Here is a 24,957-nt window from a genome sequence, read left to right on the forward strand (position 1 = left end):
GGTACCACCATCCTGAACTGAAAATTGGGATCCCTTTGCAACCCTCCTTCTGGAGCAGCGTTATTAAAGATGCTCACAAAGCCTCCCTTGACACCATTTTAACTCAGAGCCATGTTCATAGAGGAGCTGACGTGCAGTTGGGGCTCCCAAATGACCAGCCTCTCTGGCTGTGCAAAACTGCTCTTACCTTGGAGGAGTAGGTACAAGACCAGTCGTATAACAACGGGGTCTGTTCACCATCATCCAAGTTTGGGTCATAGGACTTCTCCCCATCCAAGATTAAGTCCTGAGTGTTGGACCATACACGGTATGACCCTCCATCAATGATGGGGACCAGCTTACTTGGTATCACAGTGACATTGGCGAAGATGCTTTTGGACAGGGGGGTATCTCCAAAGGAGACAATAAAGATGAAGCAATAGTTCCCAACTTGCAGGGCAAGCTTTGGTATTACAAGCTGGGGCCTGTTCACATCAACGTTTGGCAGATGGATCCTGCTGGAGTCATCCAGGTTCATGCAGCTGGGTGCTTTGTAGATCTCCCATAGGTGCTCTGTCTGGTACTTGATGCATCCACGGAGGTCAATCTGTGCCTCCAGGTAGTTCCTCTGGGACCGCTTCATGATGACTTGGGGGGGCAAGGCCAACTCCACCTCTGGCTCCTCACACTCCAGCACTTTGACAGTGACAGTGAGCTGGGCTATGAAGAAGCTGATGAGATTGGTGGCGTTCACCTCCACCAGGTAATCCCCAGGGCTCAGGTAAGAATAGTTGGCTACTGCAACCCTGGTTATTTGAGTGGAAGAGCCATCCCCAAAGGTCCACAAGAACTCAACGCTCCTGCTGCTGGGCACCACGACTGCTTCAAACAGTGCTGTCCTGTTGACAAAGGCATTGGAGGCAGTGAGGAAGACCTGGACTATCGGGTCTTGGACCTGGATGGTTCTGGTGACGTTGATACCTCCCAAGTCATTGAAGGCACTGAGGTGAATCTCGAGCAGCCCTGCAGCTTCTGGAGTGTAGGAAACTCTTTCTCCTGCCATGGTGACCACGGATCGACCTTGCTCCTTCCACAGGGAGAACTGCCAGGAGAAGGACACACGGGAGCCGCTGCCCACCTGGGCACTGAAGCTTTTCTCCGTGCCTGTGGCTATGCCTTGTTCACAGCAGTTGAGGAGCCTGACATCCCGGATGGCCTCCAGCACAGAGATGAGCACCTGGGCGTGCGCGATGCTGATCTGGTTCTGCACCGTCACCGTCACCAAGTAATCGCCGCTCTTGGTGAACTCGTGAGTGTACTTGGACCCGTTGAGCACCACAGAGTAGTCTCCACTTATGCTCACCAAGTAACTCACCGAGGTACCCGACGACATCCTGATCACAAAGGTGACCTGTTCCCCTGGCTCCACCACCTTCTTGCTGGCAAGGATTTCCAGGCCTTGGATCCGGTCCTGCACTGAGATATTCCTGCTGGCCAGAGCCCAGCTCACATCGTTGGATGCATTCAGGTAGACTGTATAAAACCCTGCTGTGGGGAACGTGACAGCCACCGACTGGCCACTCAAGGTGCCGTTTGGTACCTCCCAGAGCCAGGTCACTTCAGTCCCTCTCTGCAGCTCCCCCTCAAAGACCACCGTGGAGCCTGATGAGACGTATCTGCAGTCCAGTTCTGCAGTCCCTATGCTCAGCCCCTCTATGACCTCCTCTACACAGATATAAACTGTGGCATTGGTTGAATTCAGCTTGTTTTCTGCTCCAACAACAACCTCTATCATTCCAGGGCTTTGGAAGAAGTGTATAATAAAGGGTTCAGAGGTAACAGGAGAGAAGCCCTCCTCTAGGTACCAAACATACGTGATGCCAGTGCCACTGGTTAAGGTTGTACTTATGTTAACAGAAGCATTGATAGCCACTGGATTGGGGAAGGCATAAGGCTTTAGAAGACCAATGCTTTCAATGAACTCCAGTGTCCTGTTAGCAGTTGCACATCCCAGCATGTTGGTGGCTTTCAGATAGACCGTGTAGTTTCCAGCTTCTAGGATGCTTAAGGAGAAGGTTTTCCCAGCAAAGGTCTGCACAGCAGTGCCATCCCTTTGGGCCACCCAGCTGTAAGAGATGTTGGTTCCCTCTCTTACCACCGCCTGCAAATGGAGTGTTCTGTTAGTTGGGAAATAGATGTCCTCCACCAGGTCATTGCTCATCACCTGCAGGCCTTCAATCTGCTCCAGGACATAGACATAGATGCTGTCCTGCAATGAGCTGATCTTGTTCTCTGCTGTCACAATGACATTGAACGTGCCCACGGACCGGAATGTGTAGGATATGGTGGAGGAGCCCTGGATGGGAGTGCAGCGATCACACAGGATCCATGAGTAGCGGATGGCGGTGCCAGCTACGAGCGTGGCCACAAAACTCACCGAGCCATTCAGTGGCACCACTGTCCTGCTGGCGTTGATGGTCAGCCCCTGCAGCCGTCGCTTCACGGTGACCTCCACGGTGCTCTCATTAAAGCTCACCTCATTCCTGCCCATCACACTAATAGTGTAATGGCCTGTGTTGTTGTAGGAGTGGGTAGCAATCTGCCCAGGCTGGGTAGTGCCATCTCCAAAGTCCCAGCAGTAGCTCACTTTGGTTCCATTCATGCTGGCAGAGAACAGGTAGATCTGGTTCAGCTCCAAAACGCTCGTCCCGTTATATTCAATCTTTGCTACCCCAACCGGCTCCTGGACTTCCACAAACGCGGTGTCATTGTTGAAAGAGACGTTGTTGGAGACAGTCACCGTGACCAGGAAGACCCCTGTGTTCTTGTAGGTATAGGTCACCTCAGTCCCACTCGATCTAGTGGACTCATTGTTCCCGAAATCCCAGCGGTAGCGGTACTGGTACAGAGGCACAGCACTGACCTGGAAGCTGCTCTCTTCACCAAGCCTCACAAACTGCTTGGACGGGAGAAGGGTGACGTTGACTATCTCTGGCTCTACACAGACGCTGGTGAAGTAGTGAGCCTTGTTAAAGCTGCTTGAGAGAGTCAGGGAGAGGGGGAAGGTCCCGCTGCGGGTGAAGTTGTGCATCACCACCGGGTCCCCTCTGACTGTCACGTTGGAGGAGCCGTCTCCAAAAGTCCAATCAAAGATGTATTCCTCGGGGTCGCCCGTCACGTAGGCAGTGAGCTGCACATCCGGGTGCTCCAGGATGCAAGAAGCAGGCTCTATTTTGAGCACTTCCAGGACAAATATCCGAACGGGCACGGTTTGGGAGACAGAGTTCACCGGATTCACAGCAGTCACGTTCACCGTGCAGTTGATGTCCTTTATGTACACGTGCTCCACCACCGGCACCCGAGTCCTCAGCACCGTCCCGTCGCCCATGTCGAATATCCAGGTGATGCTGTCCCCTGTCTGCACCGAGGCGTTGAGGGTCACGGATGCTCCCAGCTCTGCTGCCTCATCCGCAGAAACCTGGAGCCCCGTTATCTCCTCAAACACTTGGTAGCACTCGACCGTCTCCACGCTGCTTATGGTGTTGTTGGCTGCCACGGTGACGTTGTACACCCCTCTCCTGGGGTAGCTGTATGTCGCTGTGGACTGGGTGTCCGTGAACAGTGAGGACCCGTCCCCAAAGTCCCAGGTGTACACGACACCATAAGGGGATGGCAATGGGTCGGCCCTGAAGGTGACCGGGCGGCTCACAACTAGAACATCCTCCTCTGCTTCCATCTTCACATCAACCAGGTAACTGTGGACGTGCACTGGGGTCAAGTGGGTGAGGTTCTCAAACTGGTTTGACACGAGAACCACCAGGGCATATTCTCCTGCATTGGGAAAGAGCAGGAAAAGACCAGTCATGAGGACATGCTTGTGCAACAGCTTCTGGCCCAAAAATGCCTGAGCTCCTTCTTCCCCCCAGGAACCATCCTGAGCATACCTGGGTCTTGGTAGACGTGTGAAACATTGTGTTCAATTACAACCTCATGGACACTGGGATCAGGAACAAGGAAAGATTTGTTGTAGGGAGGTTTGAACAGGCATGTCTCCTGGATGCCATCTCCAAAATCCCACCTGGAGAAACACGCAAACCACGTTACACTGCACAACAGGAGGAGCATGGAAACCCCAGAGGAACCCTGGCCTGGCCTAGGGCTGTCTTGCAGGCTCAGGGCTGGGGTTGCCAGAGAAAACATAGGAAGCATAATGCCAAGTATCAAAGCAGGAGCTGAGGAACTGTCACCGTGAGAGGAGAACAGCATTGGTAAGTAGAGGAGGAACCCAATATTAAAGCAGCACTGCAATCCTTTAAAAGAAAAGCATTTCAGGCTGAACTCTAGGGCCCAGCCAGTGTGACTGAACCCCACTTGCAAATTAACTGAACGGAGCTGAGAAACGGGCCCTGGGAAGAGAAAGAGTAAGGTAAGACTGGTAAGAGTGCACAGCGAGAGCCTGAGTTTGGGCAACTTGCAAAGGACTCACAGGAACATAGCATCCACAGCTGAATCAACCTGAACTCTTGCTGTAAGCTCCACGGTGCTGTTCTGAGGCAGGACCGGCAGGACACCCAGCACCGTCAGGTTCTTCATCTTATTCATCATCTCCACAGTGACATTGTAATTGACTGTGAAGTTACTGACGTGGTTGGAGGCGGTGAGCTGGGGAGGACAGTGGGACAAAGAATGCATCTGGGGTCACCTTGCTGTGCTGCCCTCTCCTGAGAGTGGGGCTTCACTGTGCTGAGGGGTCCCACCAGGCAGGCGAGCAGCTTAAGGTCAGAGAAGAGCAGCTTCAGTGGCACTGGAAAGCAGCATAGACTGGCAAGTCACCTACCTGGTGAAGCCACCTCTTGCTGGAACCACCACATCTTCACCACTAAAGCCAGTCCAAGGAAGGACTGGAAGAGGACAAAGGGAAGAGCTCATCCCGAGACTCCTCTGGCTCTGAACATGCCAGTTACCCTTCTGCCTGCTCCACAGTGTCTCCAGCTGCAAAGCCCAGGCACTTGCTGGCACCAAGGGGTCAACAGCCATCCGGTTCCCTTAGGCCAGTGGCAGATGAGTGGCTCCAAGCACAGAGTGGGGATGGGAGAGACTCCTAAAACCAAGCCAAAGGCAGCTCCAGCAGCCTGGGTGCAGTGGGCACAGAGAGGGAGAGCAAAGTTGGGCAAAGGAGGGGAAAGGAGGCAAGAGTCTGAAGAGACAAGACAGAAGTAGAGCAGGATCCTCAAGATTATCTAGGCTTGTACCACTGACGTGGTACCTAACGATGAAGCATCTCGTCACCTCCTCACCTGCAGGAGAGCTGAGCTGCTGACAGAAGGGATCCTTCACCCCCAGTTGAACAGAGACCTCCCACCCCAATGAATAACAGGAGTTTGTGTCTAGGCTCTGCGGGTCTCTTATACCGAACCCAGTGGACTCCAGACTAACGCCACCCTCTCAGCTCTGGAAGTGGAAGCAATCCAGGCTGCCAGCACAGGCCTTCACCCAGCAAATTAGTGCTGCTCAGCGGTGTGCTGCACCAAGCAAGTTAGTGGCAGCAAGCCCTCGAGCCAGGCTGGATCTCTGCAGGAAGCCAGCAGTTCCCCTGCAAAGGGACCAAGCAGCTTGGAGCCAGACCAGGGCTCTGCATGGCAGAACAGGGCATGACACAGAAAGATGTTCTGGCCAGAGATACTGTTCCATAAGAGACACCTCCCTCTGCCCAGCCTCTCTCGATCCTTCTTCTGGGGTCATGACAAAAGCAAGCTCCAGTGTGCACCAGTAGAAAGAGAACAGGACACAGACCAGATGAGCCTGTGGCAGAAGCTCTGTCCTGCCTATGAAAGACTCATGCTTGCATCCTTGCCTCTGCCTGGTTCTGAATCCACATCTCCTGCCTGCCAAAGCAGTGGCCAGCACCCTGCAGTGGGGCTCCCTGCCTCATTCCTGTGGGATGAGTAAGGGCAGACACTCCATGAACAGAAGGAGAGCATGAAGCAAAGAGGAGAAAGCAAAGACAAGGAAGGCAGGGAAGTCAGCTGTAACAGAACAGGAAGACCCTATGTGCAAGAGCAGCTCAGTGAGAAGCAGCAGACAAGCTCATTAAGTGCACAGTGAAAACCTCAACTCTGCCTCCTCTCCCTGCTGCTTTTCCTGCTTAGTTTGTGGGATGAGATGGAAACCCAGGATTGCAATGGTATGATGGGAAAGGCCTTGGCTTACCGAAAGCTTGTACACAGCTGGGCTTTGGTAGATAACGTTGAAGACAATATTGTAAAAAGTGAAAGATGGTTTATCATCTACTGTCCATCGGAAAGTCACATCTGAGCCAGCTTCCATCACTGGGATGTAGCTCTGAAAGGCAGGAGAACATTTCACACTGGTGCAAGAGAGCAGGAGGCACAGCGCTTCCCGGGAGATCCCCAGCTGAACTGGAGAGGGAGCAGGGCCAGGCTGGGAGGCATCACACACTGCAGGACAGGATGCTCAGAGCATGACACAGAGGTGCCAGATCATCTGTGCCTTTGCTGCTGGTAGAGAAATGCAGCCCCTGACTCCATAAATCAACAGCAGAGCGGGGAGCAGGCCCCAGGCTGCCTGTCCCCCTCCCTAGGGCTCTGCTCTTTTGATCAGGTCTCTCTTGCTGCCTAAAACCCTTCCGATAGCTTTGCAGAAAGAACTCAGCTTTAGCTACACCTCTGAGCTGAGCCTCTGACCCCTGTCCACGACCCAAAGCCTGTATTGCCCTGCACTGCACAGGGTAGGCTCCCTCCTCACTCCCCCAGTGCCTCCCCAGCAGACCATGTAGCCAGGAAGGGTGAGACCAACAGGCATTGCAGGCACAGGGTTCTGCCATAAGCAGCGAGAGCTTGAGCAGAGCATTTCACAGACACCCACGGGCAGTTCCTGCTCAGGTTCTGAGGGCTTGGCTCTAGCTCTGGGGACAGGGGACTGAAGGAAAAGAGCCTGCAAACACCAGAGTAACTCCAGGACTTGGGTGGATGGATAAAACATTCTTATAGCTTCAGCCAACTGATGTGAGGATTTAGAGGAGCGAATCTAAAGGAGTAACTACCTTGACAAGTCAGAAGCAGTTAAATGCTGGTTCTTCAGAATGTCTCTGGTTTTCCACGGAACTGGAAAGCCAGCGTCCCCCCTTGCAGGAGGCACTTACCTCTGAGGGAATCCAACGTACTTCCTGCTGGAAAGCACCAGTGCTTTCTGCCACATGCCCCTGTCTGCAGCAGCGCTGTCTGCATGGCCTGGGAGCGGTGCTTAGCAGCAAGCAGTGCTACACCCCACCAGTGTGGAGCTGAGCCCCAACCTCCTCATGAGCCACACACCCCCTTAGTGCCAAGGGCTAAAACCACTGCCGAGGGATGAAACAACAACAGCAGTCAGCACTCACCACTCGTGTGTTTAGCAGGACTCTGCTCTCAGGGTCAGGGGTGGCCCGCAGCCCGCGGATGGGCTCCTCCACTTTCACTGTGACGGTGATGTTCTGGGTGCTCACGGTGTTCTCTGCCACGAGCACGTGGGTGCTCACCCCTTCCCTGAGGCCGCTCAGGCTGACCACAGTGAACCAGGTGTCGTTGCTCTCCCGGGCACACTCTGCTGTGAGCGGGGCAAGAGCCGCCGGGCAGGACCCCTCGAAGGGGAAGGTGCGGTTGTCTCCCAGCCAGCTCGCTGTGGCGTTCACCCCTGAAGAGAGCTTGATGAGCAGGGTGCTGTGGTTGGATGGCAGGTAGACCCTGCCACCCTGAGGAGCAGGGTGGATGACACGCAGGCCTGACACCACGGAAGTCACCCAGAAACTGCAGGACACGTTGGTGCTGAAGACCCCGTTGTCCACGTGGGCTCTGACCGTGTAGCGACCGGGATGCTCCAGCCCCGTGTTGTGGGGGCTGATCACTGGGACCAGCTGCTCCTCAGCGTAGTAAACACGGAGCGAGCAAACAGTGTTGTTTATCCAGGAGGCACCAAAGAAGCCATCAGCCAGGCCAAGCTCCCAGTCTGAAGAGTTCATGCTTAAGACACTGGTTCTGTAAGAGGATGTGGTACTCGGTTGGCACTGGAGGAGTGAGCCCAAGCCTGCGCTATGTTGGAGACTGAAGACATCCTCAGCCTTGACAAAGATATTTTCTTTCCTGAATGTGACCTGCAGAGAGAGGAGACACTTTTGGATTAATGCTTCAAGTTCAGAGCACTCAGCACTCAACTCCTGTCCGGGCAAGGCAGCTGGATTTACTGCCAAGTGGAAACCAACTGGGAAGCCACAGATCCAGCCACAGCATGGGGAGACATGTCACCACTCTGCTCTCCCCAGCCCCTCTGAGTCAAATGTGCTAGCTCAGAAGCCAGCTTCCTGCTCTATCTTCAGTGCTTAAGTGCAATGGGAATGGTTGCCCAGCCTTTTGAGCAACTGGGTTATTGCAACAGGTTCCTGCAGGGAGCCCATGGCTTGCAGTTGGTGGCGTGTGTGACACTGGGCAAGTCATTTCATTTCAATGGGCTTCGGTATCTCCATCTGCAACTTGGGACCAATCCTTTATTCACCCAGAGCACTCAGGAGAGAACTGCCCCTCCTACTCGCTGGTTACAACAGCTAGTAAACACTGACCAGATAGTGGGAAGAAGGGCCGGCTGGGATCGTAAAGAGGACTTCCTTGATGAGTTCATAGCTGAGCTGGCTGTCATTGTGCAGAGGGGAGAGGGGGGGACGGGCGCTGGCAAGAGAAGCGTTGGCACACTGGGTCTCGTTGCAGCAGTCGTTCAATGAGGAGCACAGATTAGTCAAATGGCACCACTGGAAACCAGGAGGACATTCGAGCAGCGTCCAGTTCCCATCATCCTGAGCCACGTGGAATGGTTCTGTGGCGTTTCTTTCCTGCTGGTAGTCTGGAAGAAGTGATAGGGAAAGCAAGGATCACCATTCTGACCAGTAACGCTTCTCCTTGCTCCAAATGCACCAATTCCCACTTAGACCTTGGCTCCACTCTTAGGACAAGCTGCAACTGCAACACATCCTGCTGCTCCACAAGACCAGTGCCCTGTTTTACTGGAAACCTTCACAAAGGCACAAAGACCATTACTAACAAAGTCTCTTTTCCAGTGAGAACACAGCAATTTGCAGTCTAAAAGAGATCTGTGCTCAAGACAAAGCGAGTCCAGAGCTGGCTTTGACACTGAAAACACATTAAGCAACTTCTCAAGTTAATGTTTTCATGTCAAAAGTATCTCTTCAGTGTCAAAAAATATCCCTTTGTAACCAGCCAACCCTATGGCTACAGCAAACATTCTGCTTCAAAGTCGGCTGCCAAAACTGTGACTATGGGGCTGTTGTACACGGAATGAAAAGCTTATTACATTATCTCATCCATCGGGAAGAAACAGGCTCAGGAAAACGTTCTTCCTTGTTAACCTGTGGGGCCAGATGGACCAGAACACATTCCCGTTTGACACGTGATGTCTTCCCAAAGTATTCAAGTAGAGCTCAGAAGATCAATTCACTTCTACACGTGTTCCTTACGCTCCTACTTTCTTCATGCATTGAGACAGGTTTCTCCCTCTATTAATTTCTCCAGGACAATCTCTTCTCCAAGGCAACCTCTGGCTGTTCACCCAGACCGGCAGGTTTTGCACTTAAGTCTCCTCAAGGAATAGAACCAAGTCTCAAGAAATAGAACCAAATCTCTGAGGCTTCAAGGCTTCGAAGCTTCTGCTTTGAAAACAGAGGGCTACAAGAAGGCCACATACATTGTTTGACGTGGCCCTGGTGAAGCTGGCTCTCACAATACCCCAGGCATCGAGAGGGGATGTCTCACCTTCTCCATCTATGGGTCTATGCACCTGGAACCTCACTTGAACGGGCTGATGCAGTTCCTGTGTCACAAACTCCAGCGCAGTCAAATATCCCTCGTGCCTGAACGCCAGCTCAGGGAACACCATCACCTGCAACACAAACACGGCTCTCAGCCTCCTGCATCTCCCTGGGCAGCAGCAGCAGGACGAGCAGAGCTCTCTCACCTCCAGAGCTCGCCACGGAGCTGACGGCGCATCTTCGGGCTCGTTCCTCACTGCCTCGCGCGTGTCAAACACAGGGGCTCCCACAAAGAAGTTTTCGGCATTTAAGAGAACCCCTGTTCACAAAGGAAACGGGTGAGCAAAGCGCCGAGACTCAGCAAGGCCTGAAGCTGTTCCCCCCACCCCGCTCCAGCTGGAGCGGGGCTCGGGGCACTCGGGAATGCTGCAAGCCTGTAGTTTCCTTCTGCCTCTTCCAGGTGCTTTGGTTTCTTTCTCATCCTGCACAAGCAAGGTTTGCATTTGCACTGCTCAGCACTTTTGCCATCTAGGAACTCTGCAAATACTTCTCCCTTCCAACCCCCCCGATTTTGCTTCAGTTTCTGAGCACGAGGTGCTGAGGATGGCTGTCCCCATCCTCCCTGTCCCCCTGGGCTTCATGGCCAGGATGAGCTGGTTTCCAGCAGCAGCAAACACCCCTGGCTCATCCACAGCCAAGTCTGGCTCTGGGCTCTGAGCACACCCAGTTGATCCTGTCCATCCTTCCAGGGCCAACGATGGCTTTTCCTTCTCACCTAAACCTCCCATATTTCATACCCTTTCTGCTTCTCTTTCTTACTCCCTGCACCACTTGGGAAACCTGGGAGGCTGCACGACACAAACCTGCACAGCACACACCACATTAAAGCTCACCTCATGATCTCCAACCCCCTGCAGTCTTTTAACTCACAAGACCCCACCGTCTCACAAACTACACAGGGCCAACAAGAGCCACCAAGGCAGCACCAAACCCTGGCACGGCAGCAGCCCTGACTGCTCAGAGAGAAAAGCCATCTCCAAAGCTCTGCCTCACAGCTTTGCTCCTCTCTATTTCTACTGATGGCAAAGGTTGGAATAGACCAAATTCTTCCTTTGGGCTAAGCCAGGTTTATCAAACCTCTGCTGGGAGCACTGTGGTTGCTGCCGGTCCCACTGCTCTGGGTGATGCTCTGGCTGACCCCTTCCATGCAGCCCTCTTTTCCCTTGGTGCATGCCAGCGGGCAGCAGGGGGGAAGCAGAGCTCACCTTTTGGCTTGTACTCGCAGACGTAGCTGTGCTTGGCCATGCACAGGTCCGTGTTACACTGGCCTGTCGGGCCCATCCGGACACAGTGGTCAGCGTTGGAGGGATGGGGCTCTCCTGGCAGCCAGTTCTGACAGCTCTCCAGATTAAATCCTTCACCTCTTTGCTGGGCTCCAGTGCTTGCAAAATCATTGAAGCTGATCCAGACATCGAGGCTCCTTCAGAAAGTAAAGGCAGGGGGGGAGATTTCAGGAAATCATAAGTATTAGAGAGACCTGGGACAGATGCAATCTGTGGTTCTCTACAGAAATAATAACAGCTTCATCCAGGTGTCACAGGCTGCATTTAACGGAGCCTTTTAGTTCCTGAAGGATTTCAGCACCCATTCTACCAGCAGAACCTGGCTCTTGAATAGCGGCTTCTCCATGGCACAGCATCCTCTGCCTACCTGCCCTTTCAACCTCTGTCCCGAGCAACAAAAAGCCACCAGCCCTTTGATAAGCTCAGCCAAAAGGATGCAGACAGAGCAATCAACACGAGCACTGCAATGCAGCAGCGGGGAGCTCAGGGGAACACTGTGCAGCTGAGCGAGTAAACGATTGCTCAGGTACCCTCGATGATTGCTGCCCCACAGCTTGAGTCACCCCATTCCCAAAATGCCAGCCTCACTCCAGCTCCAAGAGGACACAATCCCTGCCCCTGTCAGCACCACAGACCTCGTGACACACTGGGAAGCACTGATTCATCTGTGCAGACCTGTGGAATCTACAGTCAGCACAGCCCTGCAAGGGGAACTGGCACCAGGATTAAACCTCGGCTGGTGTCACAAGCTCCTGCGCTCCTTGCTGCAGGTGCTGGGTGATCACCAGCTCCTCAGGCACCACCAAGAGGCAGCGCCAGCACCAGAGGCCAAAGCTCTGTGGGCAGCTGAACCCCAGATACACAAGGAGCTGCCAGGACCATTGCAGGAAGATGTCCCTTCCCCATCTGGAAACTGGCTGAATCCCAGCAGTGATCCTGGTGGAAAGCGCTGAGTGCGCTTTCATAGCCACAAACAGCCTGGACAACTGTTTCTAATAGCACCCAAGCAGAAAGGGAGGCTCTTGCTCTGTATTAACTCTGGAAGAGGGTGGAAACAGCCTCATCATGCACCCTTTAAAGCTCCCTCCTGCAGGCTGCCATCGCTTCTGCATGGTCTTGCCCCTCACTCCCAGGGTGGTACAAGAGCAGAGCAGGGAGGTCACTGGTGCCTCCCCAGCACCAGGCTCAGAGCAGATGAAGTGATGAATGAGGTCATGCTGAGGAACGACAGCAGAAATAACTGCTCTGTGAATGAGGAGTTTTCACTGCAAACAAGATTAGAACATAAATCACTGCTCCCGACACACTGGCAGGGAGCAGGGGAGGTTGGAAAACCGCCTCTTTGCTGCCATCAATAAAGCTCAATGGAGATTTTCCTTTTCTAGTTCCAGCTGTGATCTAAGTGCAAGTCACTGAAACAGAAAACAGAAAAAAAGAGGAAAAACTAAAGGAAAATGGTGGCTGGTTTCCCACCCTGCCCAATGCCCTGCAGAGAGGAACCAGAGGGCTCTAGACGTCCTTTCTTGAAGGAAGATGTGAGCATCCCTCTACCTCTAAGAAGGACCAAGCAGCAGGAGCAGCACAAAGCCTGAGGTTTGGAAGGGGAGAGGGGCTCCTTGTGCTGCCTCCAAGGGGAAAGCAGGGTCCCCTGAAGGGGTGTGTGCTGGAGCACTGGGCTCCTGGAGATGGGGATGGGCCCAGCTCAGCACATGCTGCTCCTGGGAAGGCCTTCAATCGACAGGAGCGGAGGAGAGGAGCGAGCAGTCCTCGCTGCTGCAGCTCTAATGGGAAACAGATTCCTGCTGCTGTCCTTTTCCCGCAAGAAGCCCTGGATGCTGCATGCTCCAGAGAGCCGCGGCTCCGCTGCTCTGCCTTTTATCGCCAGGGAAACAGCATCCTGGAACTGCCTCCTTCGTGTTTATCTGAATGGATTAGTAAAATAAACAGATGCAAGAAAGGGGCTGGGAGGAGAGCAACGAGGGGCAGCAGCTGGGGAACAGCTTGGGCGGCTCGTTCCCTTCCGAGGGCTCACGACTTCCTTGTGCTGCATCCATCAAAAGCCCTGCACGCAACGCCAGATACATCAGAGCGCCGAGTGACCGGTGCCTAACCCGTGCAGAGGGACAGGCAGGGACCACGTGTTTGTGATCCCGGGATAAAGCCCAGGGTGAAGGGAACAGGGCAAGGAGACGAGTGTGGGAAGCAGGGGCCGTCAGACCCCGAGCAGGACCGCTCAAAGCCCACGTCACCCACGGCTCTTCCCTTCAATGCACTTTCAATGCGCTTTCCAGGCTGTGGTTATGAAAAGGCCACCTCCAACATCTGCACCTGGGAGTGCTGACAAGAGCTGTCAGGCCCCTGAAAGCTCTCCTGGTTGTGCTCCCCCCTCCCCACCCCGGGTGCAGAAAGGGTCCTTGGAGGGGCGGATCTCATCAGAGGCTGACACTTCCAGCGCTCCCTGTTTATAAAGCCCAGTTCCTGAGGTGGAACAGACGCTGCTGACACTGGGAGAGGAGCTGCTCCCTCTCAGGATGTGAGAGAAGAGGGGAAGGGGTCTGGGATCCCGGCTGGGATCTGCCTCGGGCTCTGCTACAGCGGCTGCTCCATGCCACGGTGTTACACACGGGCCAGTCCAGCTCCAGTGCTGATGGAGCACAAGGGGACCTTCAGGCCCTGCCTGGCAGCCAAACACCCTCTGGACACGAGCACTCACCCTCTGCACTGCCCAGCTCTAGTCTGCACATTCTGCTGCATTCCCAGGTGGAAGTTCTGCTCAGCACGGCCCCGCTTCCTTCTGGCCCTGCACTTCTGCACCACTTCAGATGCACCCACAGGCACAAACGCTGGGTACAAGATGCCCACCAGCAGCAGTCCCACAGCTCCCAGTTCTCACCTCCAGCCCTTCTGCCCCATTCCTCTTTTTCCCCTTCACAGCCTTTCAAGCAAAGCAGCCAAGTTCAGCAAGGGCTCAAGCTCTGCTGATTCCTCCTCCCTGTTCATCCCTGCCACCTCCCTGTACCCATCCTGGAGCCATGGGTCCCCCCCAGCCTACCTGCCTGCTGCCTCCCCCTGGACCCCTTTGCAGATGTGACCCCAGAAGACAAGCCCTGTCCCTAGGACACCCTAAGCCACTTACCTGATGACATGAGCAACCAAGAAGCTCTGGATCTCGGGGCTGCTCACAAAAGCCAGCTCTCCATTGCCATGCTCCTGGCAGTGCTGCTGGGCCTCCAGCCACTTGGCCTTCTCCACCACCAGCTGATAGCAGTGGTTGTTGCCCGGGAAAACCAAGCCATCAGAGGGACACATGGGGTGGACTGCTGCAGGAGGGAGAAGAACACAAGCATGATGTCCTTTCTATGGGCACACACACCCCAACCCGGAGAGCAAAGCTCCAGAATGCCCCATCCTTCCTGAAGCTGATAAATCCCCTTGGGTGTCGAGGTGCACTCTGTGCAGTCATCTTCTTGGGCAAGGGCAGTGCAAATCACTGCCTGGTCAGTCAGTGGGGCACCCAAGGGAGTCATCCCTTGCTCCTCTTTAGGAAGGCCCAGGAGCATCCAACCCTGCTTACCTCTGCCCAGGTCCCCAGCCTCTGCAGTGATGCCATACGTCACCGTGAGGCCAGTGCCACCTCTGTTGCGGATCCGGATGTCCAGGCTCTCGTTTGTCCTGACCAAGGAAGGACACTGCAGTTCCACCTGCTGGGGTGAAGCCACCACCTCGATTTCTGCCTGCACGTGTAACACCTTGGTGCCCACAGCAACGCTGGCAGTGACGTTGTACTGCCCAGGGAGGGCATACGTGTGGAGAGCTGCATTTCCAGTGGTGTTGAGAACCTCTGTCTGGTCCCCAAAGTCCCACAGTAAAGTGCTGGCAGCAATGGGAATACTGACATTGAAGAGCACAGCCTGGTGGAGGCTGTACCGGGGCTGGAGTCCTGTGAAAGACACAGGCAGCTGTGCCTGGAAGGGAGAGGGGACGAGTGCTGGGCCACCACAGGCCTGCCCGGGCTCCTGCTCAGTGCAAAATGGCAAACAACCAGAGGAAGAGTTTGTTTCTTGGGCAGTGCCACACAAACACTGCCCCTGGGCGCTGAACCCTCCGTAGTCCTGGTCCTCAGCATAGCAGAGGGCACTGCAGGTCCCCTGGGTGAGGTTCCCAGCGTGAAGAGACGTGAAGAGGATGACACGTTCAGCCTCTTCGGTGCGGTTGCTTGTCAGACACGTTATGTATTGAGCTCCTGGGGGACAGAACACAAGATGCTCTTGCAAACCGACACTGGCTTGGTGAAACCCTCCAAGAGGCACCACCCCACGCTGCTGGGAAAGGACTTCTCCTACTCCAAACGTTTCCCTTCCCGGGCCTTGCCTGGGAAATCTCTAATCCCTCAGCAACGATTTCCAAACGCTTCCTGCTAATTGATGATGACAGGAACAACAAACCAGTCCCACAGATTTATGGAGCAGCAACACTCAGTAAATAAAAGGGCTCTTTGGAGAGCCTGACAGTCCCCTGGGACAGGGAGCTGCTGAGCCTGACCCTCCAAGGAGCCCGCAGGACCAGCCACCAAGGGAAGCCGAGACAAGAGGTCCCTTGGCCGTACCCTGGCTTGGGCTGGTGCAGAAGGTTTCACTGCACGCTGCCTGGAGCTGCCAGGAACCAGCTAAGAACCAAACACAGTTGTGGAGAGTGGTGCCTGGGGGAAACACCAGCGGATCCTGTACCAGGCACACGCTGGAGCTGGGCATAAACTGGAGTCTCCTTGTGGGGAGAGCCAAGAGCTTCTCACCTGTACCTGCAGGCACAAGCTGGTGCTAGAGGGGCACTCACACAGGCTGAGGGATGCACACGTATGTGCTCACGGGAAGGATGCGCATCAACAACACACACGGGCATGGACACACAGGCACACAGGACTACGGCAGCCACACAACCCCGTTCTCAGCGCAGCAGCTCGTGCCCTTGAGTTGAATCCCCCCTTCACTGGCTTGGAACGTGGAGGTTTCTCCCTCACGAGCCCAGAGGCAGGGCCTGGCCCCACAGAGCTGCAGTGCAGCTGGACCTGGCCTCCTCTCCGCCCCTACCCACGCGACGCAGCCTGTTTGCTCCTCTGTTTCTGCTGGTTGCTACAACATCTCCCCCCAAACATCTCAACAGCTCCGGGTGATCTTCCCAGAGCAAATCCATCCAACTGCTCCCTCCAAACGTTTATTCCTGCAAATGCTGAGCCACTTCTCTTCAGAAAAGCCCCATGAGGAGGACCACACCATGGGAACTGCCTTTTAACACCAGCCTGGTCATGCTTCATCCCTGCCGGTCAGTAGCTGGCAGGCTGTCCCCAGCCTACTCCCATTACACTGCTTCCACACTCATTTTAAGTAGTTCAAGAGGGGAACAACTAATGACCAAGGGGAATAACAGTGCTGGTGTGATTGCCCTTGATAATGCCTGCAAGATGCCGCAAGGCTGTGGTAAGTCTGCTGGGGAATGAGGAGCAATGACCGGCCAGGATTTAGCCCTGTGGAGCTCTGCACTTCACCAGTGCTGGCTCCTTCAGCCCTCTTCACTGAATCCTCCTGTCATGCACTGAAGGAGATGCCTGATGCCTGCCAGGGAGCGCTCACTCTCCCTCCCTGTTACTCAGAGATCACTGCACATCCAGGCAGGATTAGTTTTCTTCAGGCTCCTCCTTCCCACCTTCCAGTTAAACACTGCCCAACGTTTCTCTAGCCAAGGCAGTGCGATAAATGCACCCAGGGCTGTAGATCTGTAGTGCTCCTTCCACCCTCCCCACCTGGAGCCCTATCACCTGCACAGTTTCACCTTGGCATCCCCTCAGGTCCCATCAACTTCAATGAGGTTTCACTGCTTAAAGTCAGGCTGTTAAAAGCCTGAGAGAATGAAAGCCTGATGCTGGAGGTCACGGAGCTGGTGTCATCTGATGGCTGCCTGAAGCTTGGTCTCTAACACGTTTGCTGATCTCAGCCCTGGTGTGACTGACTCAATCCTTAAGGCATCAGGGTGCAGTCATGTGCTATCATTTGCTTAATTACATTAGAACTGGTGACTTGAGGTCTGAAGAGGCTGAGATGTGATCCCAGCTGCCCCTGGGCCCAGTGCTTCCATGGCTTTATCATTCCCCACCATATCCCATGGTGTTTCCTTACCACAAGTAGCATTGAGGAAGGAGACGTGGAAGAGGGACAGGTTTGCCACGGCAGGAGGGTGGGCACATCGCGTGTCTGACGCCTGCAGGACCTTCGCCTTCCTCTCTTCCACCCACCGGGGCAACCAGGACAGTTTGCAGTCACAAACAAACGGGTTCCAACTTAGGTTTCTGCAGTGGGAGATCAGACACAAGTCAGCTTTCAACTCGCCACGGGCTAAGCCTTAACTTCCAGCAGCGCGCGGCTCCCTCCCCGCTCCCCTGTGCGCCATCCACTCGACTGCTGCAGAAAGAACAGCGAAGGGAGTTAATGAATAGGGAATCAAGCAATAATTAACAGCATCCTTGGAGAGGCTACAATTAGGCAAGCGCTCCAAGTGCTTTTTTAACTCTACAAATAATTGTTGCCATTAGAAGCGCATGACAGACACAGTCTTCTCTTTGAAAGAGCTGCCGTCGAGCAGGCACGGAGTGGAACGCGGCCTCGCCAGGCAGGGGCACTATTTACAGCCCCATTAGAAAAGAAGCAAGAGAAGCAAATGGATGTGTCGAAAAAGAAACGCAAAGTCAAGGACAATCTTTCCATGTGGCAGCTTAATGAAAAGATGGAAACTTTAATTGCAGCTAAGCTGGGTCCAAATTACAGCCCTTGGCACTCAGCTGCGCACGGGACAGAGATGGAAAGCTGTTTGTGTAGCTGATGCCAGCTGGGCTGGGCTGGACCCAGGATCTTCACACTGCAAGCATCACTTTGCTGGCCGCAGCCTGGGTCCTTTGTGTCCTTGCAGCGCCACTTGCAGAGCTGAAAATGTCCTTTGTGTCCTGTCTTCAGGGAGAACGTGTGGCTGAGCTGTTCCCTGGCTTGCCAAGAGTCATTGCACGGGGTTCAGCCCGTGGCTCATCCAGCTACAGAGCTGCCACTGTGTGCTCTGACTTCATGTGTGCCCCCTGGAAACGTGTGGCTTCCCCTGGCCTCCCTTCACATAACTGCACAGATCTTAGTAACTTCTATTCAAAATCACTCTGGGCCCAAGAACTTGAATCACTAAGAGAGAACATCTTCAAGTGACTTAGACACTCATCAGGGTCTCCCATGTTGCAGGTCAGTGCCCTTTCATTAGATCCCCAGTCCCAAGATGTGGCCACACAGGCAGGAACACTAAGTGCGACCCACTGCACGACGTGCCCCACATGTCCCCGAGACAGCACTGCATCCCACCCCACCAGGGTGCTGCATCCCGCCCCACGGGAAGGGAAGAGCCGCTTCAAGGAAAGGTCTACATAAAGAGCTGGGAAACAAAGAGGATGAACTTACATTTCACTTAAATTAAATAAATTATCAAATATTCCATCTTCTAATGTAGAAATCTTGTTGTGGCTTAAATCTCTGTAAAAGAAGGGAAATGAAAGCTCATCATGGTAATAACAGGAGTCCATGGACACATCAATACGGCGTTAGGCAAGAACAAGGCTTCCTTATGCAACCCAAGCCTATGTTCTGGGTACCAGCTCAGATGTGCACGGTGAGCTGGAGGGATGAAGGGCGTGGGGTGTACTCACAGTTTTGCCAGAGAAGTCAGGCTTTTGAATACGTGACCATCTAAAGCACTGATCTTGTTATGGGACAGATCCCTGGGGAAAGAAAAGACCATTTTCAGCGACTCCTTCCTGTCCTTCCTCCATCACCAGAGCTCCGAAGAGCCTCTCTGCAAACTGCACCCCAGGCCCCAGACTGGAAGGGTTTGGTGTGTTGAAGTGGAGCATTTCTCCCAGCCAAGGAAAACGCCTTTAAAACTATAAAGCCTTTGTCGCTCCAAGCTTTGCACAAGGTGCGGGTACAGATGAGGACTATCACTAGACACACAGCATCCTGCAGCGTATGTAGAGTAACTACAGATGTGACAAATGCATTGGTAAAATGGGTGGATCCTTTCAAAACCTATTCAGCTTTAATGTATGTTCAAGGAAGTAATTAAGAAGTAATCTGGAGTAAATAGTAATGAACTTAGAGACAGATTTATGAGGGACTTCCAAGGCCACTTCTAGTGCCAAAGAACCGACCGTTAATAACACAATTGATGTGCTCAACTCTAATTTAAAGATCTTTTTGTCTCTCTTTGGAACAGCTTAAAAGGAAAGGAGAAATAACAATGAATATTTTCCATTTAAGCCCAGGTTACGTTGTCGTTATGAAGGGAACACTGGCTTAGAAACCTCTCATTGCTCCCTGTAACCCCGACAGCTCCAGCTCATCCAGAGCAGAGCTGTTCCTGTCTCCAGCCTGGCTCTTTCACCCCACGTTCCTCCTGTTCATCTCAGTTAAGAAGTAAGTTTTGCTGCTTGTTCCCAATAAACTTCACTCTTTGGTTTCAGATGAATCTCCTGTGGCCAAAAGCTTCTTTTAGCAGCATCAAAACACTTCTCCTGAGCCCATGCACTGGTTATCATCCTTCAAAGATTAATGGCAGAGCTCCAGGGAGGCGGATGGGGCTGGATCCTCTGCAGCCGTGTCAACAGAGACGTTCCCTTCCCACCTCTCTTCCCACCTTCTTTCCCAACAGCACATCCCGTACCTTCTCCTTGCTGCCTCACCTCTTATTTTTATCCCCACACCGATTAATTCTTGATTTCATCTGACATTTAAACTTCGTTCATCCGAATCGAAAGGATTCTGCCAACCTGGCAGGAAAAGGATGTATGATTCCAGGGAGCTGGGGATAAGGAACAGGGATGGATGTCTCTTTAAAGGGTTTATTTTCCCTGATTTTGCCGTCTGGGATTTCTTTGCCAAGCCAAGAGTGGATTCAGAAGAGTTCACCAGCAACAGCACCAGGGAAGGCCAAGAAATGTGCAAAATGAAAGCTCAATAAATACACTTAAAAGAAGGATTCTAGCACAAGTATCTGGTCAAGACAACGTTCCTTTGTCTCAGCATAGGGGGGACAATAGAGCACACAGAGCATCCTTTGCTGGAGCACCACGGACCACATGGCAGTCACATTCTGCACAGGGACATTACAGTCACCTCTGGACCCACTTCCAGCTCCCACTTGCAAGATAAACTTGCAAGGCAACACCTCAAACCAGAAGGAAAGGCTGTTTCAGCTCAGATGCCTTCCTGCTCCTTGCCCCAGACAAGAGAGCTCTCCAAACCAAACCAAACCAAACCAAACCCAACCCAAACCATTCTGCTGCTGCAAACCCAGGGCTGTGCCATTTCAAAGAGCCTCATCAAAAGTGCTGCTTGGCTGCATGGTGAAGCTCTCACCGTCACAAGTGGGCACCTGAACCATGCAGGGTACTGGGATACCCAGCTCCAAGCCCCACCACCTTCTCTGCACCCTCCTCTCCATCTCTTCCACCTTGCTCCTTCTCAAGGATGAAGTGAAGGACTCCAGCAGGGCAGGTCTCCTCTTCTAAAGCCCTCTCCCATAACAGAGGGGCTGGTCCTGAGCCTTCCCCAGCCCTTCACAAACACCCCTTACCATGATGTCATTATTCTCTTCAGATAAGTAAAGACCAAGACCCCAAATCCTCAGCTCCTGGGGCTCAGTCACCTTCATTCCTACCCAAGAGCAGGACCAGGGATGACCATGACCTGGTATCTGCTGCAGGAAGATGCACAGAGCCAGAGCTGCTCCCACCAGCAGGTAGAAACTCAAACACAGGCAGCAATTCCCTACTCAGCGCTGCTTTTACACAGTGTGTAGGGCTGACACTAGATGTCACTGCCTACTGAGCAGCATGCGCAGGGAAGCAGCTCCTGGTGAACAAGAGTGATCCAGGAGTCAGGATGCCCGGTGCTGGGGATGTGGGTTTTGTTCAGGAAGGGCCAAAATGAGCTGCCCCCCTTAAACTAATAGGTGACAACCTCCAACCCTCTGATCTGCTGCTTTGTGTGGCCAGGGCAGCTTGTGAGGGCGTCAGGCCACTTGGATGCACACCTCTGGGGTATCAGTACTGTCGTGCCCATCACGGGGCATAGAGGGCTCCTACCCCTTCTTCCTCTTCTCCTGCTAGTACACTGGGCCGTCATTCTGCACACACATCACCGAGCTGATGCTGCCAGATGTTACCATCTGGGCTCACACATCTGTCCTGCACCCTCTACTGTCATCCAACAGTGACTCACCAGAGGAGCTCCAGCAGCGGGCTTCAAAGGAGAAAGCTGAGGCTCAGTTCCTAGAGGCTGTGAGATGCTCTGAACCCTGGGAGCTGTACTTAACCCAAGCTCTGTCTGCACCCAGGCATTCTGTCACTTAACTACAACTCACACGCTTCCCAAGGCATCCCAACACCTTGACACTCCCACCTTCCGTCTTCCACAGCCTGAGCTCCCATCAGCACCATAGATGCTGAACTGCATCCAGACCACGCGCTAGCTGGCAACCCACCAGAGCCCAGTTCCTTTGCTATTTTCTACCCTTGTCTTCACGACCTGATGAGGAACTGGTGTAAAACTCCCAGCTTCCCCAGAGCCTGCACGGGGAGCAGAGCTCCTGTTGACAGCCTGGAGAAGCGAGGACCCCGGTGGATGCCAGCGCCTGCCACCTCCAGCCGCGAGTCAGGGAGCAGGGCTCCCGGCTTCCTGCTTGCCTTCTCCCTCTCCAGCCTGCACGGAAAATCATGCTATGCCTTCCTGGCATGGGAAGGATGGCTGAGAACCAAGCTAGGCTGCAAGGAAAAAAAGCAGAGCTCAGGAAACAGTGAGCAATAAACCTCAACGCAAACGGCTGCGGGGCTGAGCTCAGCCTCCCGGTGCCACAGACTGCCACGACTGTGTTTTCCCAGCCCACTGCCAGGCTGGAGGAAATTCGGAGCAGGTTCAAAGCAGGCTGAAGCCAGCAGAAAACAAGGCTGCCCATTGAAGAGCTCAGCACACGCAGACTGCTGCCCTCTCCACGGGAGGAAGGGAAACCGGAGCTCACTGTGCCACAGAGGATGCTGAGAACACACTGCGCTGCCTGGAAAGGGGCAGCTATGGGCGAGCACATCCTGCCTCAGTTTCCACACCTGTAAAAGGGAGCCGTGTAATGCCAGGGGCTGGGAGAGCTGGCTCACACTCTGTGGGACGTGGGGCACCAAAACCCATCACCAACTATAGCACAGAACAGGAACTGAGCACCAGAGCTTCTCTCGCAGCTCCCCATCCAGCACAGACACCTTTAACTTCCATGCCTAGCAAAGGAAGGTTTGAAAACACTTCTGGAAGTAGAGCTGGGGAAGATGAAGCTTGGGATAAGGGAACATTTAGTAATGAGGGTGTCACCCTGAGCCTTGGGAGCCTTCAGCTCCATCCCAGCCCTGCTACCAGCTCCCTGCGTGATGCTGCATGTGCCGCAGGGATAACAGCAGCCCATCCCACTGAGAGCGTGGGGCTGGATCAGTCTCAAATGCCCCTGCAGATGGGGTCGGGTAAGTGCTGGGCGTAAAAGCATGGAGCACTGGTGTTCCCTGGCATGGAAGCTGGGACAGAGCTGAAGTGTGTGCCCTGTGATGCCCAGCAGCCGGGGGGTGATTCCCGCAGCTCCGTGCGGCGCTGGACGGGCTGGTTCTGGTGCTCTGCTGGGTTTCTCTCAATACCACAGAACATCCCATGTCGAGCAGAGTACAGCGTGCCTCCGCCTGCCAAGCCTGATGTCATGCTCCCATTAAGTCATTTGTGGGCCCGGCTCTGCCTTCATCGCACTAAAGAGGGAGGGAAGGGAAGGGAAGGAAAGGGAAGGGGGGCAGCGCTGGCTTGTGCCTTCCCAGCCCTTTTGGTGCGTGGAGCCCAGCCAGAACAGTAATGGGAAAAGCATCCACAGACAGGGAGAAGCATCTGTGCGGAGAGGAGCTGCTGGGGAGAGGTTGGTACGAAAGCAGCTCCAGGTCTGTAACCCACGATAAAGCTAAGAGTTTGGGGGGACAGTGAAGCTCCAGAGGTGCAAGGGGATGGCAACAGCTTGGATGCAATCGTATTCCATCCAGAGCCTCTAACAGTGGGCACTAAGGAGCCTGCAACAGTACAGGAGGGATAAAGCATCTCCAGGCTGCAGCTCTGCAGGGAAGGGAGATGCTTTCCTACCTCCCATCCCATCTGCCTGAGCTGACATGGAGGACCTGCCGCAGAGAGCAGCAAACTGCCCAGGAGCCACACCACCAAACACTGTCTTAGGTGTTACCATGGCAAACACTCTTCTAGCCTCCAGCAGTAAGAGACAGCAGGGTGCCCCATGCCGCTGGTACCGCCTGATGCACAGAACAGACTTTCCAGAAAGCAGGAAAAACCCCTCTGTGTTCTAACAGGCTCGAGCCAGGAAAAAAATAAAGGGTTTTGCTGATGTGATTCCTTGTTTTCTTCGCCTTTTGGCTTGCACCTCTCTTAGGAAGCACAGTAGAAGTAAGAGCGCTTGCGTGCAGAGGGGGAATAGAGGATCTTGCCACAGGGGCAATGGAAATCTGAAAACCCATGGAACTTTCTGTGTGCCGGACACAGGGAGGGAGCAAGGCTGCGGTCCTGCACTGGCTGGCAGGAACAGTCTCAGCAGCTCTCCTCATGATGATCTCTCTGGCTTTCCACATGGGCAGGAGAGCAACAGCATATGGAGATCTTCATCACCAGCTACTGGTTTGAATCGCATCGAAGCGGGGATTTTCCAAGGCAAAGGGATTCCAGCTCCACCACACATCACCTCCAAGAGCTGCAGCTGAACATGAAGAGGGGCCGTTCACTGGTGGGTTTCACCCCTTTTCTTCCCAGAGCCACGCAGCAGTGGGTCACTGTGAGCTCCCAACCCAGAGGAGCTGCATTTCATCCCTTTGCCCAGGACTCTGCTGCAGAGATCAGCTTCTAAAGAATCCTAGAATCATGGAATTGCTTGGGTTGAAGGGAGCTTAAAGCTCATCCAGCTCCAAACCCTGCCACAGGCAGGGACACCTTCCACTAGAGCAGCTTGCTCCAAGCTCCATCCAACCTGCCCTTGAACACTGCCAGGGATGGGGCATCCTGTTAGGTAGCGGATGCAGGAGATGGAGGGATGTGCAGGGGAAGGCTCAGGGAGAGCACAGAGCACCCTCATCTCCCCGAGGCTGTCACACCGCAGTGACAATGTGTTTGTTCATTCCGAACCGATGAGTGTCAGCGCTGGCCAAAGCCTGAGCTCCCTCTCTGAGGAATTTGCCCCGAAAGACTCCTTCATAAATATTCATCTCAAAACGAGATGTTTTCCTTCCCACAGCAACATCTGAACTGTTGATAGGGAAACGCAAGGCGCGGATACAAGGACACAAGCAGACACTGTTCCGTACGCTTTGTGCTCTCCTGGGAGAGCCGCGAAGCGCTCGCACAGATGCCCTTGCAAGACATGACAATCAGCTGGGGTTTGACACAAAGCAGACCCAGATGTTTCAGGTTCTTCCTGATCCCACCGCGAAGCAAGTGGCGCAGGGCAGTGCAAAATGCTCCCTGAGTGCCCTGCAGCGGGCTCAGGGCTGAGCTGGGCAGAGGGTGTCTGTGTCCCTGCTGGCACCTGAGGAAATGGGGTGTGAGAGCCTGTGTCCCCACCACCACGCTCAGGCCATCCCCATCATGGCCAGGGCATCCTAACTATGGCCAGGGCATCCCAATCATGGCCAGGGAATCCTCAACACAGCCAGGGTATCCCCATCACAGCCAG

At 53.9% G+C, this 24,957-nt stretch overlaps 1 protein-coding gene across 2 annotated transcripts in view; it reads right to left on the bottom strand.

Annotated features, from left to right (window-relative positions):
* PKD1 (polycystin 1, transient receptor potential channel interacting) overlaps nt 1-24,957 on the bottom strand; it is an 83,637-nt gene that overhangs the window by 28,271 nt on the left and 30,409 nt on the right. For both annotated transcript variants that reach the window (XM_061474028.1, XM_061474027.1), the window contains exons 2-15: nt 18,860-18,931; nt 18,615-18,686; nt 17,301-17,470; nt 14,705-15,373; nt 14,267-14,450; nt 11,053-11,267; nt 9,994-10,106; nt 9,792-9,918; nt 8,588-8,865; nt 7,376-8,125; nt 6,190-6,321; nt 4,466-4,641; nt 3,924-4,057; nt 188-3,810 (exon numbers count right to left, since the gene is read on the bottom strand). In XM_061474028.1, the coding sequence (XP_061330012.1) occupies nt 188-3,810; nt 3,924-4,057; nt 4,466-4,641; nt 6,190-6,321; nt 7,376-8,125; nt 8,588-8,865; nt 9,792-9,918; nt 9,994-10,106; nt 11,053-11,267; nt 14,267-14,450; nt 14,705-15,373; nt 17,301-17,470; nt 18,615-18,686; nt 18,860-18,931 (6,715 nt within the window). The remainder of the gene's footprint in view (nt 1-187; nt 3,811-3,923; nt 4,058-4,465; nt 4,642-6,189; nt 6,322-7,375; nt 8,126-8,587; nt 8,866-9,791; nt 9,919-9,993; nt 10,107-11,052; nt 11,268-14,266; nt 14,451-14,704; nt 15,374-17,300; nt 17,471-18,614; nt 18,687-18,859; nt 18,932-24,957) is intronic.

This window comes from Pezoporus flaviventris, unplaced genomic scaffold (assembly GCF_033815535.1).
Source record: "Pezoporus flaviventris isolate CSIRO_AGI_PZ_B2104156 unplaced genomic scaffold, CSIRO_AGI_Pfla_v1 ptg000078l, whole genome shotgun sequence".
In the NCBI taxonomy this organism is placed as follows: domain Eukaryota; kingdom Metazoa; phylum Chordata; class Aves; order Psittaciformes; family Psittacidae; genus Pezoporus; species Pezoporus flaviventris.